This window comes from Oncorhynchus kisutch, linkage group LG18 (genome assembly GCF_002021735.2).
Source record: "Oncorhynchus kisutch isolate 150728-3 linkage group LG18, Okis_V2, whole genome shotgun sequence".
In the NCBI taxonomy this organism is placed as follows: Eukaryota; Metazoa; Chordata; class Actinopteri; order Salmoniformes; family Salmonidae; genus Oncorhynchus; species Oncorhynchus kisutch.
This window is the reverse complement of record NC_034191.2, coordinates 61635726-61651492: the sequence shown is the minus strand read 5'-3', so window position 1 is coordinate 61651492 and position 15767 is coordinate 61635726. Positions and strand designations below refer to the sequence as shown.

At 41.6% G+C, this 15767-nt stretch overlaps 1 protein-coding gene across 1 annotated transcript in view; it reads right to left on the bottom strand.

The window, feature by feature from the left end:
• Positions 1-15767, bottom strand: part of dpyda (dihydropyrimidine dehydrogenase a) — a 244741-nt gene that overhangs the window by 126626 nt on the left and 102348 nt on the right. Inside the window, exons 9-11 of the mRNA XM_031796432.1 lie at positions 8984-9091; positions 5966-6135; positions 4280-4490 (exon numbers count right to left, since the gene is read on the bottom strand). Of these exons, the coding sequence (XP_031652292.1) occupies positions 4280-4490; positions 5966-6135; positions 8984-9091 (489 nt within the window). The remainder of the gene's footprint in view (positions 1-4279; positions 4491-5965; positions 6136-8983; positions 9092-15767) is intronic.

Below are 15767 nucleotides of genomic sequence, written 5' to 3'. Positions count from 1 at the left end.
GGGGCAGAACGACAGATTTGTACCTTGTCACCTTCCGGTTACTAGTCCAACGCTCTAACCACTAGGCTACCCTGCCACCCCGATGAGGAAGTCACCTGGAATGCATTTCAATTAACAGGTGTGCTTTGATAAAAGTGAATTTGTGGAGTTTCTTTCCTTCTTCATTCGTTTGAGACATGTCACTTGTTGTGTCACTTGTTGTGACAAGGTAGGGGTGGTATACAGAAGATAGCCCTATTTGGTAAAAGACCAAGTCCAGCTCAAATAAGCAAAGAGAAACGACAGTCCATTACCTTAAGACATGAAGGTCAGTCAATCCGGAGAATTTCAAGAACTTTGAACGTTTCTTCAAGAGCAGTCGCAAAAACTATCAAGCGCTATGATGAAACTGAATCGTGAAGACCGCCATAGGAACGGAAGACCCAGAGTTACCTCCGCTGCAGAGGATAAGTTCATTAGAGTGAACTGCACCTCAGATTGCAGCCCAAATAAATGCTTCACAGAGTCCAAGTAACAGACATCTCAGCATCAAGTGTTCAGAGGAGACTGCATGAATCAGGCCTTCATAGTCGAATTGCTGCAACAAAAAAAACATGACTAAAGTACATCAATAAGAAGAGACTTACTTGGGCCAAGTACATTTGGTTTCAACAGCTGTGTCTTTGTGAGACGCAGAGTAGGTGAACAGATGATCTCCACATGTGTGGGTCCCACCGTGAAGCTTGGAGGAGGAGGGGAGGTGTGATCGTGCTTTGCCGGTGACACTGTCTGGGATTTATTTAGATGTCAAGGCACAATTAACAGCATGGCTACCACAGCATTCTGCAGTGATATGCCATCCAATCTGGTTTGAGCTTAGTGAAACTATCATTTGTTTTTCAACAGGACAATGACCCCAAAGACACCTCCAGGCTGTGTAAGGGCTATTTGACCAAGAAGGAGAGTGATGGAGTGCTGCATCAGATGACCTGGCCTCCACAATCACCCGACCTCAACCCAGTTGAGATGGTTTGGGATTAGTGTCAGATGATGACAACGGTCCCGTTCACGGGATGGGGTGTCACTACAGGTTAATGAATATGATGTCAGTTCGGTTGTCATCTGAGACATTCTCATCAATGATAAGATGAGAAACTCTACAGTGGAAAGTCTACACATCAGTTATCGGATTCACATGGAATTGTTGTTCAATTTAAATGTTTGAAGATGAAATGTGATGGGATGAAATGTGATTTTAGCTTCTAAAATATAAGATTTGGGTTTTCATAAGGTTAGGGCTCTGCTCAATCAGTGGCCCGCCCCTGTGAAGAGTCATGGGTTATAAAACTTTTCAGACACACCCTTCTCACTCCATTATATGACAATATATGATGACAATATAACCTCCTGTTCCGAGGATGTGAGGATGACTGTTCGATGTCAGAATGGTTCAGATAATAACTACAGAACGAAGCCAACATCAGCGTGAGCTTTGGTTGTGAATGGTATGAACTCTTATTCACTACAGAAGTGATACCTCCTAGTTGTTGAGTTAGCAACGGCAGCTGCAAATGAGGGTTAAGAAGGAACAGACAGAGTATCCTGTCTATCACACAACGACATTACGACAACGTATCCAATTGACCACCAGAGACATTCTTCAAAGGACAAAGGACTTGGTTTGGCAACACGGCCTTCCATCTACCACCAACCTACTGAAGCGCAGCTCAGAGTAAACATTTATTGCATTTTCCTTTTCCAAATGGGAGGTCATTTAGAATGAATAAGATACTGTATTTAAGATAGCACAGCTTCTTCCTTTGTTACGCAGTCTTCCCGCTCTTTCACTCAAACCCAGCCCTTTTCTTTTGTGTAACAAGCTGTCATATCTGTTCTGCCCGCTAGGGATGTTTTCCTTTATGACGTCATTTGTAATCAAGTTATGATTAATTATGTGTACGTGTAATTCTGTGTGATTAGTTAGGTATTTAGTAAATAAATAATTAAACCCAATTTTGTATTGCTGATTCAACTTGTTAGCCAGGGTTCGTGAAGATAACCAAGAATTTACAACTTTCAGATGCGACTGAATCAAGGTGACGATTAATATTGACTGCAATTGATGTAAAATATTACTAGGTCTTTAAGAGTTTATTCGGAAGATAACAGCTCTATAAATATTCTAGAAATTATTTTCTAGACTAGCATGTCATATCACTTAATCCGGCATAGCCAAAGACACGACACAGCCAACAAGTGCTCAGCATATGTGGGAACAAGACTGTTAGAAAGGCATTCCAGGTGAAGCTGGTTGAGAGAATGCCAAGAGTGTGCAAAGCTGTCATCAAGGCCAAGAGTGGCTACTTTGAAGAATCTAACTTCTAAAATATACTTCGATTTGTTTAACACTTTTTTCGTTACTGCATAATTCCATATATGTTATTTCATAGTTGTGATGTCTTCACTATTATTCTATAATGTAGAAAATAGTAAAAATAATGAAAAACCCTTGAATGAGTAGGTGTGTCCAAACCTTTGACTGGTACTGTATATATATAGTTGGACATTAAAGACAGTAACAACACCAAGAAATCAGCTTCAAGTGATTCCCAATAATAGAGAGACACGTGATCGAATTCAAATGTAAGCTAGGTTTGAAATGATGATTTAGTCAAATATTATATCTGTTTTGGCTTCTTGCGGTCAATTTTCAGTCTACACATGATTTGTAATTATGTTCCAACCCCCTGACAAGGTTCTGTAAACACTCACATACAGGCAGACACACAGGCACGCTAACATGCACAGACACGCACACACACACAAGACCCTCAAAACCCAAGTACATTGAGTTCTCATCACCGGCACTCATCTAAATTAGAGCCTCAACACAAGACAGTGTTTAGATGATGATGAGGAAAACAATGTGATGAGTGTCGTCTTAAGTCCTACTCCAAATGTGCTAAACAATGATAAGTTTGACAGTCCTATCCATACGGGACCACTGTCTTCGCTCGTATAATGAGAAATCTCCAGGAGAAAGGGGAGATCCAGGTGTACCATCAACATAATGGTTTGTGTTTGTTTGCCAGGCTTTCTGTCTGTCTGACTCTGTTCAATGCAGCTCAAGGATAACATCCTCACGCTGTTTTTAAAGCAATAATGTAGACAACATTCAACACAAACTCTTCAGAGAAACACTCAATTTGAGGATATTTGTAAAAGTTGATAAAAAACCATAACAGTGGAATGTGCTGTCAAAGAGTCTACTCATATGGCAAAACTCAGGTTCCATTCAGAGTAAAGGATTATTGTGTATCAATAGCAAGACTATTGGCGCCCCCCCTTAGGTTGTGCCGTGGCGGAGATCTTTGTGGGCTATACTCGGCCTTGTCTCAGGATGGTAAGTTGGTGGTTGAAGATATCCCTCTAGTGGTGTGGGGGCTGTGCTTTGGCAAAGTGGGTGGGGTTATATCCTGCCTGTTTGGCCCTGTCCAGGGGTATCATCGGATGGGGCCACAGTGTCTCCTGACCCCTCCTGTCTCAGCTTCCAGTATTTATGCTGCAGTAGTTTATGAGTCGGGGGGCTAGGGTCAGTCTGTTATATCTGGAGTATTTCTCCCGTCTTATCCGGTGTCCTGTGTGAATTTAAGTATGCTCTCTCTAATGCTCTCTTTCTTTCTTTCTCTCTGAGGACCTGAGCCCTAGGACCATGCCTCATGCATGATGACTCCTTGCTGTCCCCAGTCCACCTGGCCGTGCTGCTGCTCCAGTTTCAACTGTTCTGCCTGCGGCTATGGAACCCCGACCTGTTCACCGGACGTGCTACCTGTCCCAGACCTGCTGTTTTCAACTCTCTAGAGACAGCAAGAGCGGTAGAGATGATCGGCTATGAAAAGCCAACTGATATTTACTCCTGAGGTGCTGACTTGTTGCACCCCCGACAACTATTATTATTTGACCATGCTGGTTATTTATGAACATTTGAACATCTTGGCCATGTTCTGTTATAATCTCTACCCGGCACAGCCAGAAGAGGACTGGCCACCCCTCATAGCCTGGTTCCTCTCTAGGTTTCTTCCTAGGTTTTGGCCTTTCTAGGGAGTTGTTCCTAGCCACCGTGCTTCTACACCTGCATTGCTTGCTGTTTTAGGCTGGGTTTCTGTACAGCACTTTGCTATATCAGCTGATGTAAGAAGGGCTATATAAATACATTTGATTTTGATTCATACAAAAATCATCCCAACAAATTGTTGTGATGTTCAATGCACTTTCAATAAAGTTTGACTATGATTGATACCTTTGTGGTCGCTCAGCATGGATCCGAAGGCACTGATGATGTAATCGGCCTTGAGGCGTATGATCTGATCCTCGTCCTCCATCCAATCACCTTCGTCTGTCAGCTCCGTACGACAGAACTCCATTCCCACCAAGCGACCCGCCTTCATGATGACCTCACGAGGGGACAGGAAGGGCATGAACTCACACTTCTCTTCCATGGCCAGCTCCATCTATAGGTAGGAGAAATATAGAGCTCAGGGGTCAATGGTGATGGGTCATCGACAGGTTACATCTTTAAATTGTGGCTTGAATTGTGTTTAATTATTTTAAGTATCAAAGATTCTAATTCTTTTATCACAATATTTCTCGTCAATTGCAAAGTCATTTTCATCTAAAACTGGACAAAAAGATGTCTAATTATCAAGCCCAAGGTACAACTTTTTTATTCCCTTCGTTGGTCAGGACTGGAAAATATATTTTGTAGTCTCACACATTACAACGGCACACAATAGAAGACACTAGGAAGTTTTCCTGCTTTGTTCAAAGACCTTCAATTTCATACGGATTAATGAAAAAAGGCCCCATCTACAACAAAGTCATTGAAATTATGTTTCCAGTCCTGAGATGTGCACAAAAGGGAAGGGGGGTGGGTTGCTTCTATAATAGCTTCCCTTTCTCTCAGTTTTCTGAAATTGTCTCAGTTGACATCAATGCTCATGCTTCACACAATATTGAACTTTTTTCAATGTGATGTGAAGGTTACTGACGCCTACAAGAGGCCTAAACTTAATATACCTTATAAACAAACTTAATTAGTGTGAGGCGATGCTAGCAGCTTAACTGTCTGCTTCTGCGGGGAAAAGCAAACAGCTGTTGATAATCACCTTACTTTTCTCATTTCGTTAGGGTTATTTTTGGCGTTACTATGGCAGCAAGAGGTGTGCTCTGACACGACGCATGACTAAAGGTGCCGTTGGACGATGATTCTAGAATGAACTGTGCTGTCAAGCTCAACTCTCAACTAGAATAGCATTGACAGAAAGACACCTTGAACTTTTCATCACACTCACAATCATAACTAATATACGGCAGTTGAAGAATGCATCTTAACTCCAAGTGCTACTTTTACTGATGGTCTAACACATCAAAAGTTGATAAGAATCAAGACTGAAGGGAGTATACGAGTCAATGTCATGCTTCAAATGCAGGGATATCTTTTGAAGGAACAGTGAAAATAGCAACAGCACTGCCTATGATATCCTTCCTCTCTCCTTTGTGGCAGCGCTACTAGAAAGGGACAGATCCCAGTGAGTCCGTCTGGGGCTCACGGCAGTGTGTGTGTGCAGGCGGAGAGCTTTTGACAGTTATCGCCCTCCAGAACCTAAGACAGGCCTTTGTAATAAACTAGAAAAAAAGTGGCTTAAAAAACATGTCAGCAGGGCCAAGGAGAGGACACTCACACAGACAGCTTAATAAAGACAGCGTCCTCTCTCCTCTTCACTAGCCTTCTCCCTAACACTATCTCTCTGTCTATCTTTCTCCCTCAGTCTTTCTCTCTCTCTCTCTGTCTGTCTTTCTCTCTCTCTGTCTGTCTTTCTCAAACAAGTTAAGCATCTGGTACACTGGTAACATTTAGCGATCTCTCTCTCTCTGTCAACGTCTTCTCTTTTCTCCTTTTCTCTCCTTTCTTCTGGTTTGTCTCTACCTCCTCGGGGACAGCCCTGATGTTGGTGAAGCCTTTCCTAAACACCACGTAGACCCGCTTGGCACCGCAGCGCAGGGAAGAAGTGGCACAGTCAAAAGCTGTGTCTCCTGAACCCAGAACAATCACCGTGCCACGCAGCTCTGGCAGGGAAGACTTGCAGCTACACATTCCTAAAAGCGGGAGGAGAAGAGAAAAGGAGTTACAATCTGATCATTTACTGTGTTGATTTTGAAATTACATATACAGGGCCAGTCAAAAGTTTGGACATACCTACTCATTCTACAATGTAGAATAATAGTGATCACAACAAAACTATGAAATAACACATACGGAATCATGTAATAACCAAAAAAGGGTTAAACAAATCAAAACATATTTTATATCTGAGATTCTTCAAAGTAGCCACCCTTTGTCTTGATGACAGCTCTGCAGACTCTTGGCACTCTCTCAAACAGCTTCATGAGGTAGTCACCTGGAATGCATTTCAATTAACAGGTGTGCTTTATTAAAAGTTAATTTGTGGAATTTCTTTCCATCTTATTGCGTTTGAGCCAATCAGTTGTGTTGTGACAAGGTAGGGGTGGTATACAGAAGATAGCCCTATTTGGTAAAAGACCCAGTCCATATTATGGTAAGAACAGCTCAAATAAGCAAAGAGAAACGACCGTCCATCATTACTTGAGGACATGAAGGTCAGTCAATCTGGAAAAATAACTTTGAAAATGTCTTCAAGGGCAGTCGCAAAAACCATCAAGCTCTATGATGAAACTGCCTCTCATGAGGACAGCCACAGGAAAGGAAGACCCAGAGTTACCTCTGCTGCAGTGGGAAAGTTCATTAGAGTTACCAGTCTCAGAAATTGCAGCCCAAATAAATGCTTCACAGAGTCCAAGTAACAGACACATCTCAACATCAACTGTTCAGAGGAGACTGTGAATCAGGCCTTCATGGTCGAATTGCTGCAAAGAAACCACTACTAAAGGACACCAATAAAAAGAAGAGACTTCCTTGGGCCAAGAAACACGAGCAATGGACATTAGACCAGTGGAAATCTGTCCTTTGGTCTGATGAGTCCAAATTTAGATTTTGAGTTCCAACCACCGTGTCTTTGTGAGACGCAGAGTAGGTGAAAGGATGAACTCTGCATGTGTGGTTACCACTGTGAAGCATGGAGGAGGAGGTGTGATGGCGTAGGGGTGCTTTGCTGGTGACACTGTCTGGGATTTATTTAGAATTCAAGGCATACTTAACCAGCTTGGCTACCACAGCATTCTGCAGTGATATGCCATCCCACCTGGTTTGCGCTTAGTGGAACTATCATTTGTTTTTCAACAGGACAATGACCCCAAAGACACCTCCAGCCTGTGTAAGGGCTATTTGACCAAGAAGGAGAGTGATGGAGTGCTGCATTAGATGACTTGGCCTCCACAATCACCCGACCTCAACCCAGTTGAGATGGTTTGGGATAAGTTGGACAGCATAGTGAAGGAAAAGCAGCCAACAAGTGCTCAGCCTATGAGGGAACTACTTCAAGACTGTTAAAAAGCATTCAGATGAAGCTGGTTTAGAGAATGAGAATGAGTGTGCAAAGCTGTCATCAAGGCCAAGAGTGGCTACTTTGAAGGATCTAACATCTTAAATATATTTTAATTAATTGTGGGAAAACTACACTGAACAAAAACATAAAATGCAACATGCACTTATTATTAAGATTTTACTGAGTTACAGATCATAAAAGGAAATCAGTCAATTGAAATACATTAATTGACTCTGAATACAGATATGCATCTGTTGGTCAGACACCGAGTAAAAAAAAAAAGTTTAAAAAAGGTATGGGCGTGGATCAGAAAACCAGTCAGTCAGTATCTGGTGTGACCACCTCATGCAGCGCAACACATCTCCTTCGCATAGAGTTGATCAGGCTGTTGATTGTGGCCTGTGGAATGTTGTCCCACTCCTCTTCAATGGCTGTGAGAAGTTGCTGAATATTGGCGGGAACTGGAACACACTTTCGTACAAGTCGATCCAGAGCATCCCAAACATGCTCAATAGGTGACATGTCTGGTGAGTATCTTTGCGACATGGGGCTGTGCATTATCATGCTGAAACATGAGGTGATGGCGGCGGATGAATGGAACGACAATGGGCCTCATGATCCTGTTATGGTGACTCTGTGCATTCAAATTGCCATCACAATTGTGGTTGTTGTCCGTAGCTTATTCCAGCCCATACCATAACCCCACCGCCACAATAGGGTACTCTGTTCACATCAGCAAACCGCTCGCCCACACTACGCCATACACGCTTGTCTGCCATCTGCTCTGTACAACTCAAACTGGTATTCTTCCAGTGTGCCAGTGGCCATCGAAGGTAAGCATTTGCCCACTGAAGTTTGTTACGATGCTAAACTGCAGTCAGGACAAGACCCTTGTGAGGAGGCTGGTGGCTGATTTCAGACGATCCCGCAGACGACGAAGCCGGATGTGGAGTTCTTGAGCTAGCGCGGTTACACATGGCCTGCGGTTGTGAGATCGGTTGGAAGTACTGCCATATTCTCTAAAACAACGTTGGAAATGGCTTATGGTAGAGAAATTAACATTCAATTCTATGGCAACAACTCTGGTGGAGATTCCTGCAGTCAGCATGCCTATTGCACATCCCCTCAAAACTTGAGACATCTGTGGCACTGTGTTGTGACAAAAATGCACATTTTAGAGTGGCCTTCTATTGTCCCCAGCACAAGGTGAACCTGTGTAATGATCATGCTGTTTAATCAGCTTCTTGATATGCCAGACCTGTCAGGTGAATGGATTATCTTGGTAAAGGAGAAATGCAACAAATGTGTTCACAGCATTTGTGAGAAATAAGCTTTTTGTGTGTATGGAAAATGTGGGGATCTTTTATTTTAGCTTAGGAAACACGCATTTACATATATTTTTCAGTATAAATGAAATCTTTAAAAAAAGAAACAATTTAGTTGCGGCTGTCGATGCTCGTTCTATTGGCTGCGGTGTTCACCTGTTTTGCTGGCTTTGGAGACCAAAGGTAGGAAATCCTTTGACGTGTAAAAGCCTTGTTCGATTGTCAGCTCCTCAAATATTTTATGTCTGTTAGCCTGTGGAAGACCTGGTGACAAAACGACACAGAAGTAAAGCAACGGAGTTGAGAAAAGTATTATAGCAACAAATTAACAAATGGCACAGACAGAATAATGTACATTTCTGAAAGTTTAAAGCCCTTACAGAAAAAACACATGACTTTCATGTGATCACATATGATATTATGAGAAGTTAATGTGATAACATGTGACAGCATGTAAAAGCAACATGTGATAACATGAAACTACATATGTGAAAACCAGTGGTGGGCCGTCAGGGCCAGCAAGGCCTTCTCTGCTGGCCTAAACATCATCAGAATATATATATTTTTTTTAAATATATTTTCCCACAAATACGTATTAAATTATTCCCCTGAGTAAGAGTTATACTCTTCATTTCATAGCTTTCCTCTTGGTTGCACTGCTTCCAGCCCCAGGTTGAGATTTGGAGGTCTGGTCTTTATGTTAGATCTTTTATCCAATCATATTCAGCCATCATGTGTTGCCAGGGGTCTAAAATCTGCCCCCCTAACATTGTTAGGAGAGGTGGACGCCGACGCTACAAAGCCTGTCACAGGCGGGAAAGGGGTTCGTTCGCCACTTTCAAAGTTCCAACTACGAGCGCTATCAATGGCTCACAGGCTCCGAGAAGTACTGCAAACTGTACTGCTGGGAATGCCTATTATTTGCAAGTGATCGATTTGGTGTTTGGAGCCACACTGGCTTTGCAAACCTGAGTTGTCTAACCAAGGCAGCAACGAGACACCAAAGTACGGCTGGGCACTTACAAGCAATGGTGCTTTTGAAAACTTTTGGGGACACCCGAGTGGATCTACAGCTCAACGAACAAGCGCGCAGGGCAACGAAGCTGCACAATGAAAAGGTATTGTACTCTTCCCCTGCAATTCTCTGAATAAAAATGTAAATTTCAAGGTAACACAACGCCTGGTTATACTGCGTTTCTGTCTAAATGTATAGTGTCTAGAGCCATGGCACCATAATGATGGTAATAAGAGGTAGATTAATTCGGGTGGGACTGTGTAGGACTTCACTGAAGGCCCAGGCCCCAGGCCCCAGGCCCCAGGCCCACGGCACGCTACTGGTGAAAACATGATCTCATTCAAAATAAATGTGACAATGGGGGATGGAAAATGTCTACATTTTTCACATGTGAATCTGCAATTCCACATGCGAGGTGAAAAGATGTTATTCTCCTCAACATAATGAACTCTAAATGTAACACATGGTAAATGTAACTGACCTCGCATGTGCCTCTTTCTTTTTACATGTGAAAATTCCCACTCAACACGTGAAACAGCTCTTTTTTGGGAATGAAATTATATGGGGGTTTTAAAGTAAGTGGTACGCTTTTCAGATAAAATTGTGTCAAACAAATCTTTTGACATTTGACATTATCACTTAGCACGGACTTTTCAAAATGACCACAACTGTGATTTGAACTCAACCGCTCATCTTTCTGCTGTTCTGACTATTCTGTCATCATTGATTTCCTTTACTTATTTCCGCAATTTGAGGGTTTTCTGTATAGTTGTCTAATGTTGGTGGGGAATATTATTCTGTTTTAATGTTACTCCTGAATCACTGTGATGAATATACATGTGTATTTTTAAGTAAAGTAAATATCAGTTTTGTTAAGTCCAACTATCCTTTTCTCTCACTCCTCGTCTACTGGTGACACTTTCTACAATCCTATGGAAGGCAGAGCTCTCTATTTTTTATTTATTTTATCAAGAGTCAGTTAAGAACAAATTCTTATTTACAATGACGGCCTACACCGGCCAAACCCGGGTGATGCTGGGCCAATTGTGCTCCGCCCTATGGGACTCCCAATCACGGCCGATTGTGGCACAGCTGGGATTTGAACCAGGGTGTCTGTAGTGAGATGCAGTGCCTTAGACCGCTGCATCACTTGGGAGCCCCGCTACTGTCATGTCAATCCAGTGAAAAACTACACTGGACAGAAACGGTTTTGTATTGGTTCCATTGTGTTGAGTACTGAGTTCTAAACCTTGACCTACAATTATCACTGTGATATATTTTACAGGGACAATAATAATCTATGCCTTAGAAATACCTGACAAAGCCTCTATTTTACCACAAGCAATCATGTCACATTGATATGAACAAGGCTCAGATCTAACACAATAGTAGATACTGAGACTTGCTGGCTGCGTTTAAACATATATTTTCCCACTAATTGGTCTTTTGACGAATCAGATCAGCTCTTTTGTCCAAAAATTGTCAAAATAACAGAATTGGGCTGCTTGTGTAAATGCAGCCACTGAGAAGAATTGGAAAGTGACACACTGAAATAATATAGCAATAACCTTTTTGGAGCAATATTGTAACATTAACTATATCAGTATGTTGGTATATATTTATATTAACCAACTTGTTAAAATGCATGGCTCCTAATGGGGATATTACTGTATATCACGGCTGAGAGCTCATTAAATATGGATATGAATTGCTGAGTAATGGTGACTGGGAGGGTAAATTGTGACACATAGCAGAGTAGTTTTATAACAGTGTTTAAAAATGCAAGGTTACAGTATATGAAACAATGGGCATATTCCACTAAGAAAGACAAGTGAGTAGTGTCCCTCATTTCTAGGAGAAGGCTTTTATGTTAAAGCTTTTGGGGCAGCCAATTCGGCAGCAGTAGTAATCCAAAGAAATTAGACTCCGGCAACTGCTCTAATACTACAAACATACAGTATCTCTATAAATAGTTAAACATCTTTGGATTAATTAACAGTATGTGCCAAACAAACAAAATAGCATTTGTGATCAATACAAACAAAATACTATAGCACCATTATTGAAACCACTATATGCAGCTAAACAACCTCAGGGACGAGTTTTCAAAGTGAAGTTACCTTTAACTTCTTGGTGACTGGGGGGCAGTATTGAGTAGCTTGGATGAATAAGGTTCCCAGAGTAAACTGCCTGCTACTCAGCCATTAAAGCTAGAATATGCATATAATTAGTATATTTGGATAGAAACCACTGAAGTTTCTAAAACTGTTTGAATGATGTCTGTAAGTATAACAGAACTCATATGGCAGGCAAAAACCTGAGAAAAATCCAACCAGGAAGTGGGAAATTTGAGATTTGTAGGTTTTCAACTCAAAGCCTATCGAAGATACAGTGGGATATTGGTCATGTTGCACTTCCTAAGGCTTCCACTAGATGCCAACAGTCTTAAGAACCTGGTTTTATGCGTCTACTGTGAAGTGGGGTCGAATGAGAGGGGATTGAGCCAGGTGTCTTTCAGATTGCCACGAGCTCGTGGCGCGCAGTCATGTGAAAGTTAGCTTGCGTTCCATTGCTTTTCTACAGACAAAGGAATTCTCCAGTTGGAACATTATTGAACATTTATGACAAAACATCCTAAAGATTGATTCTATACTTCGTTTGACATGTTTCTACGACCTGTAATATAACTTTTGGGACTTTTCATCCGACCTTTCGGATGGACTTGCACCCATGTTTGGATTTGTTTACCAAACACCCTAACAAAAGGAGCTATTTGGACATAAATTATAAACTTTATCGAACAAATCAAACGTTTATTGTGGAACTAGTATTCCTGGGAGTGCATTCTGATAAAGATAATCAAAGTTAAGTGAATATTTATAATGTTGACTGCACAATGGCGGATATCTTTTTGGCTTGTTTGGTCTCTGAGCGCCGTACTCAGATTATTGCATGGTATGCTTTTTCCGTAAAGTTTTTAAAAAATCTGACACAGCGGTTGCATTAAGGAGAGGTTTATCTAAAGTTCCATCTATAATAGTTGTATCTTTTATCAATGTTTATTCTGAGTATTTCTGTAAATTGATGTGTCTTCTCTCCAAAATCACTGCATGTTTTGGAACTACTGAACTTAACAAGCCAATGTAAAATAAGATTTTTGGATATAAATATGCACTTTATTAAACAAAACATACATGTATTGTGTAACATGAAATCCTATGAGTGTCATCTGATGAAGATCATCAAAGGTTAGTGATTAATTTGATCTATATTTCTGCTTTTTGTGACTCCTCTCTTTGGCTGTAAAAATGGCTGGGTTTTCTGTGACTTGGTGGTGACCTAACAATAATTTGTGGTGCTTTCGCTGTAAAGCCTTTTTGAAATCAGACACTGTGGCTGGATTGACGAGAATTTTATCGTTAAAATGGTGTAAAATACTTGTATGCTTGAGGAATTTTAATTTAGATTTTTGTTACACTTTCACTGGCTGTTGGCGGGATGGGACGCTACTGTCTCGAATATTCCAGAGAGGTTAAACCCATTCATCTGGGTTTAAACTGACCCTCTCCAAACCCCTCACAGCAGTGTTACTATACCTGACTATACAGTCCTTTTTGTAAGTATTCAGACCCCTTGACGTTTTCCAATACTTAACAGCCGCATTCTAAAATGTATTTAAAAATAATAATAATTCTCAGCAATCTATACACAATACCCCATAATGACAAATCAAAAACAGGTTTGTAGAAATGTTAGCAAATGTATTAAAAATAAAAAATGTACATAAGTATTCAGACCTTAACTCAGTACTTTGTTGAAGCACCTTTGGTAGCGATTACAGCCTCAAGTCTTCTTGGGCACACCTGTATTTGGGGAGTTTCTCCCATTCTTCTCTACAGATCCTCTCAAGCTCCATCAGGTTGGATGGGGATCAGTCACTGCACAGCTATTTTTAGGTCTATCCAGAGATGTTCGATCAGATTCAAGTCCGGGCTCTGGCTGGGCCACTCAATAGAAATTCAGAGACTTGTCCCGAAGCCACTCCTGCATTGTCTTGGCTGTCTGCTTAGGGTCGTTGTCCAGTTGGAAGGTGAACCTTCGTCCCAGTCTGAGGTCCTGAGTGTTCTGGAGCAGGCTTTCATCAAGGATCTCTCTGTACATTGCTACCTTCATCTTTCCCTCGATCCTTACTAGTCTCCCAGTCCATGCTGAAAAACATCCCCACAACATGATGCTGCCACCACCATGCTTCACCGTAGGGATGGTGCCCGAATTCCTCCAGATGTGATGCTTGGTATTAAGGCCAAAGAGTTCAATCTTGGTTTCATCACACCAGAGAATCTTGTTTCTCATGGTCAGAGAGTCCTTCAGGTGCCTTTTGGCAAACTCAAAGCAGGCTGTCATGTGCCTTTTACTGAGGAGTGCTGGAGTGCTGCAGAGATGGTTGTCCTTATGGAAGATTCTCCCATCTCCACTGTAAGAGTGACCATCGGGTTCCTGGTCACCTCCCTGGCCCTTCTCCCCCTTTGCTCAGTTAGGAAGAGTCTTGGTGGTTCCAAACTTCTTCTATTGAAGTATGATGGAGGCCACCATTTTCTTGGAGAACTTCAAAGCTGCAGAAATGTTTTGGCACCCTTTCCCAGATCTGTACCTCGACAGAATCCTGTCTCGGAGCTCTACGGACAATTCCTTCGACCTCATGGCTTGGGTTTTGCTTTGACATGCACTGTCAACTGTAAGATGTTATATAGACAAGTGTGTGCATTTCCAAATCATGTCCAATCAATTGAATTTACCACAGGTGGACTCTAATTTGTAAAAACAGCTCAAGGGTTTGACAACGTACTGTATGTAAATAAGTTATGTTATTTTTTATACATTTGTTAAAATTTCTAAAAACCTGTTTTCACTTCGTCATTATGGGGTTAGTTAAAATTTCCAAAAACCTGTTTTCACTTCGTCATTATTGCGTTTGTGTGTAGATTGATGATCTGAATACTTTTCGAATGCACTGTATAGACATCATTAGTATTCAATACCAAATCAAAGCATGTGAACAAAAAACCGTTGCAGTAGACGATCATGACAAAGTGGATTGTAAGTCATGTGGCTCCATTTGCCACGTATTTCATCTAATGTCCCTTCTCCTCTATCGGTCTCTCTCTTCCTCTCTCACTCCCTCGACAGGCCATCCATGTACAGTGGAGTGAACCCTACCCCTTTTTTCATATTAAGAATATAATATGATATAGAATACATCCTCTTTTGCAGATGTTTTCATTCGCTGCCGGGCCCTCCTCTCATTAATCAAACCTTATCAGTTGCCATCCGACTAGAGAAAGAGAGGGACAGAGAGAGAGGGGGACACAGAAGGAGAAAGAGAGCGAGAGACAGAAAGTGAGAGGGAGATAGAGAGAGAGAGATGGAGAGAAGGAAAAATACAAAAAAGGAAGGGACAAGGGGGAGGGGGAGGAGGAGGAGGGAGTGCACATTCACTCCCTGACCTCGTTCACCCTTATGATGATCAACCACCAAGGACAGATTGTTAAATAATGCAGCGGCACACTAAGTACATTAAGATTTAACATAAATCAAGACCTCTGAAGCCATAACTGCCCTCCGTACTGGGATCCATTAACCTTGTCACTGGGAGAAAGGGACACATCCAGAGAGAGAATATGGACGCTTCCGTCACACCTTATGGTAGCCATTGGTACTCACATAGATAAGCCTTATGCTGGACTCATAGTGAGTCATAATAATTCACACGCAGTAAAGGGTACCATTTCCAAAGATAAATTGGTAGTGATACACATTTGTTGTGGAAGAGAGGAGTTTCTATATACAACTATACATTCAATCAAATGTTATTAATTATGTCAAGTTTTCCTTCTGATGCGAATTCATTGACAACTTGACGTTGAC